This window comes from Octopus bimaculoides, chromosome 4 (assembly GCF_001194135.2).
Source record: "Octopus bimaculoides isolate UCB-OBI-ISO-001 chromosome 4, ASM119413v2, whole genome shotgun sequence".
Classification (NCBI taxonomy): domain Eukaryota; kingdom Metazoa; phylum Mollusca; class Cephalopoda; order Octopoda; family Octopodidae; genus Octopus; species Octopus bimaculoides.
This window is the reverse complement of record NC_068984.1, coordinates 16388791-16391864: the sequence shown is the minus strand read 5'-3', so window position 1 is coordinate 16391864 and position 3074 is coordinate 16388791. Positions and strand designations below refer to the sequence as shown.

Sequence of the window (3074 nt, the reverse complement as noted above, 5' to 3'; positions counted from 1 at the left end):
ATATATATATATATATATATAGGGGTTGGACAAAATGATAGAAACACCAAAAAATTTCAAACAAATTTATATCAGTATGGAATAGGACCACCTGTAATCACAGCTTGAATTCTTTGAGGTATGGCCTTGTACAAAGTTTGAATCGTTTCCAAAGGAATTTTTGTCCATTCTTCAATTAAAACAGTGTCTAGTTCTTGTAGTGATGATGGTGGATGATATCGACTCCTTATTCATTTTTCTAAAATGCACCATAAATGTTCAATAATACTGAAATCTGGGGACTGTGGTGGCCAGATAAGATGTTCAACTTCACTAGAATGTTCCTTGTGCCATTCAGTAACAACTTTATCTTTGTGAATTGGTGCATTATCACCCTGAAAGATTGTGTTTCCCTCGGGAAACAGTTCCGCAACCATAGGATGAATTTGATCAGATAAAATGCTTAAATAGTCTTGACTATTAATTCTGCCATGCAAGCAAACCATTGGGCTCGCAGATTTCCAAGACATACCCCCCCCCCAGATCATCACAGATTCTTCTCCATGTTTAACAGTTGGAAGAAAGCAGTTTGGGTCAAATGCTTGTTTTGGCTTTCTCCACATGTATACTTGGCCAGTGGTCGGAAAGAAGATAAAGGATGACTCGTCCGAGAAAATAACATTCTTCCACTGCTCTAGGGACCAATTATGTAGGTTTTTACTCCACTCTAAATGCTGTGCAACTTTGTTTTTGAAAGTAGTGGTTTTCTGATTGCAGCCCTCCCATGAAATTTGGCTTTGTGCAGCTCCTGGTGAACAGTTTTTGTGGAAAATGGGTTCTCGAGGTGGTTGTTAAGCTCTACAGCAATTTTGGGAGCTGTACTTTTGTGATCTTTTTTAACAATTTGCATAAGAGTCTGAAAGTTTTGATTTTCTTCCAGAGTTTTGTTTTGACAAGGAGGTTTTTCACTTTTTTCTCAAAGGTTGTCATTACTTTCGAGACAGTACTTCTTGATACACCAAACATTTCCACTGTTTTCCTTATGCTAGCACCTGCCATACAAGCACCAACAATTTGACCTCTTTGAAAGTCCGATAGATGTGTCATTTTAATGAATTTTAATTACATTTTTCTGATGATATCTGAAAAGAATCATCAATTTTTGCAAAACATATTAAGCAACATTAATATAAAATCAAAAAACATAAAAATAAACAAGCTTTTGATGGTTTTATAGATATTTCAAAATTATGATGCTATGATGCTAGGTGTTTCCATTATTTTGTCCAACCCCTGTATATATATGTTTGTGTGTCTGTGTTTTTCCACCATTGCTTGACAACCGATTTTGGGGTGTTTACATCTCCATAACTTAGTAGGTCAGCAAAAGAGACCGATAGCATAAGTACTAGGCTTACAAAGAATAAGTCCTGAGGTCGAATTTTTTGACTAAAGGCAGTGCTCCAGCATGGCTGCAGTCAAATTAGTGAAACAAATAAAAGAAAAAGAATAAAAGAATGATATTCCTTTCGGCCTGATTTTATTTCCTGGCATTAAAACCCTTAGAATCCTGCATGTGGACTGAATCCTATTGACTGTAGATTTTATTTCAGTCTTGGTTTATATTTTGGGGCATAAGCTTTTTCAAAGGCATTATGATCCAGAACATTGAGTTTGTAACTCCAACGAAATGATTTCATTTCTCTTTCTAATTCTAGGCTACAGGTTATCAGAGAAACAAGCAATGACACATTGAAATATTTGGGTTTCTTTTATCCTTTTTCTGGCTTCAGTTATTGAACTTCTGCCATGCTGGAGCACCACCTTGAAGGGTTTAGTCAAACAAATCAACCCCAGTAAATTTCTGGTACCTATTCTATTGGTTTCTTTTGCAAAATTGCTGAGTTATGGGGATGTAAGCATTAACACCAGTTGTCAAACAGTGGTGGACAACACAAACACAAAAACACACACATGCACGCACACACATACCACACACACACATACCACATACACACACACACACACACACACACAAACACACACACAAAATAGGCTTCTTTCAGTTTCCGTCAACCAAATCCACTCACAAAGTTTTGGTCAGGTCGAGGCTATAATAGAAGATACTTGCCCAAGGTGCCACACACTGGGAGTGAACACAGAACCATGAGGTTGGAATGTACACTTCTTATCACATAGCCATGCCGAGATGAAATAAAATTAAAAATTGAATGTAAAATTATAAAGTAAATTAAAGAATATAAAATAACTTACTTTGAAATACTGATGTTGCATATTGAAACAAAAATATTGCTACAATTATACCAAAAACTGCAAATACCTTAGTTGATATCCTTGTCATCTAAAAAAAGTAATGAGAAAACTTTTAAAATTAAGAATTTTTATTATTTTTTAATAATCTAACTAAAGATAACTGTCAAATCTTCCTCAAATTACTTCCAATTATCTTTAAAAAGGAAGGTAGAGACAATAATGCAGTTTTACAGCCATAAACGACAGGATGGTCATGGCTGGAACAACTCTAAATATAAGTATGTTGATCTGTATTTTAACAACAAGAACAACAAGAACAACACTATATTTTGTTATGCATTGGGAAGGTCATTACATCAATAATAACACAAACATTGGTTCAATATCACTTCTTTATTTTTAGTCAACTGGTTAAATATCTGATCGACTAACTACACCATCAGATGACCATACTTTGCTTTTTTTTCATGATCAATATTGTTGTTGTTGGCACTCCGTCGCTTACGACGTCGAGGGTTCCAGTTGATCCGATCAACGGAACAGCTTGCTCGTGAAATTAACGTGCAAGTGGCTGAGCACTCCACAGACACGTGTACCCTTACCGTAGTTCTCGGGGATATTCAGCGTGACACAGTGTGATAAGGCTGACCCTTTGAATTACAGACATAACAGAAATAGGAAGTAAGAGTGAGAGAAAGTTGTGGTGGAAGAGTACAGCAGGGTTCGCCACCATCCCCTGTCGGAGCCTCGTGGAGCTTTTGGTGTTTTCGCTTAATAAACACTCACAACGCCCGGTTTGGGAATCGAAACCGCGATCCTAT

At 36.5% G+C, this 3074-nt stretch overlaps 1 protein-coding gene across 2 annotated transcripts in view; it reads right to left on the bottom strand.

Moving 5' to 3' along the window:
* Window positions 1–3074, bottom strand: part of LOC106882606 (uncharacterized) — a 20669-nt gene that overhangs the window by 4298 nt on the left and 13297 nt on the right. For both annotated transcript variants that reach the window (XM_014933344.2, XM_014933343.2), the window contains exon 2: window positions 2254–2341. In XM_014933344.2, coding sequence (XP_014788830.1) covers window positions 2254–2341 — 88 coding nt within the window. The remainder of the gene's footprint in view (window positions 1–2253; window positions 2342–3074) is intronic.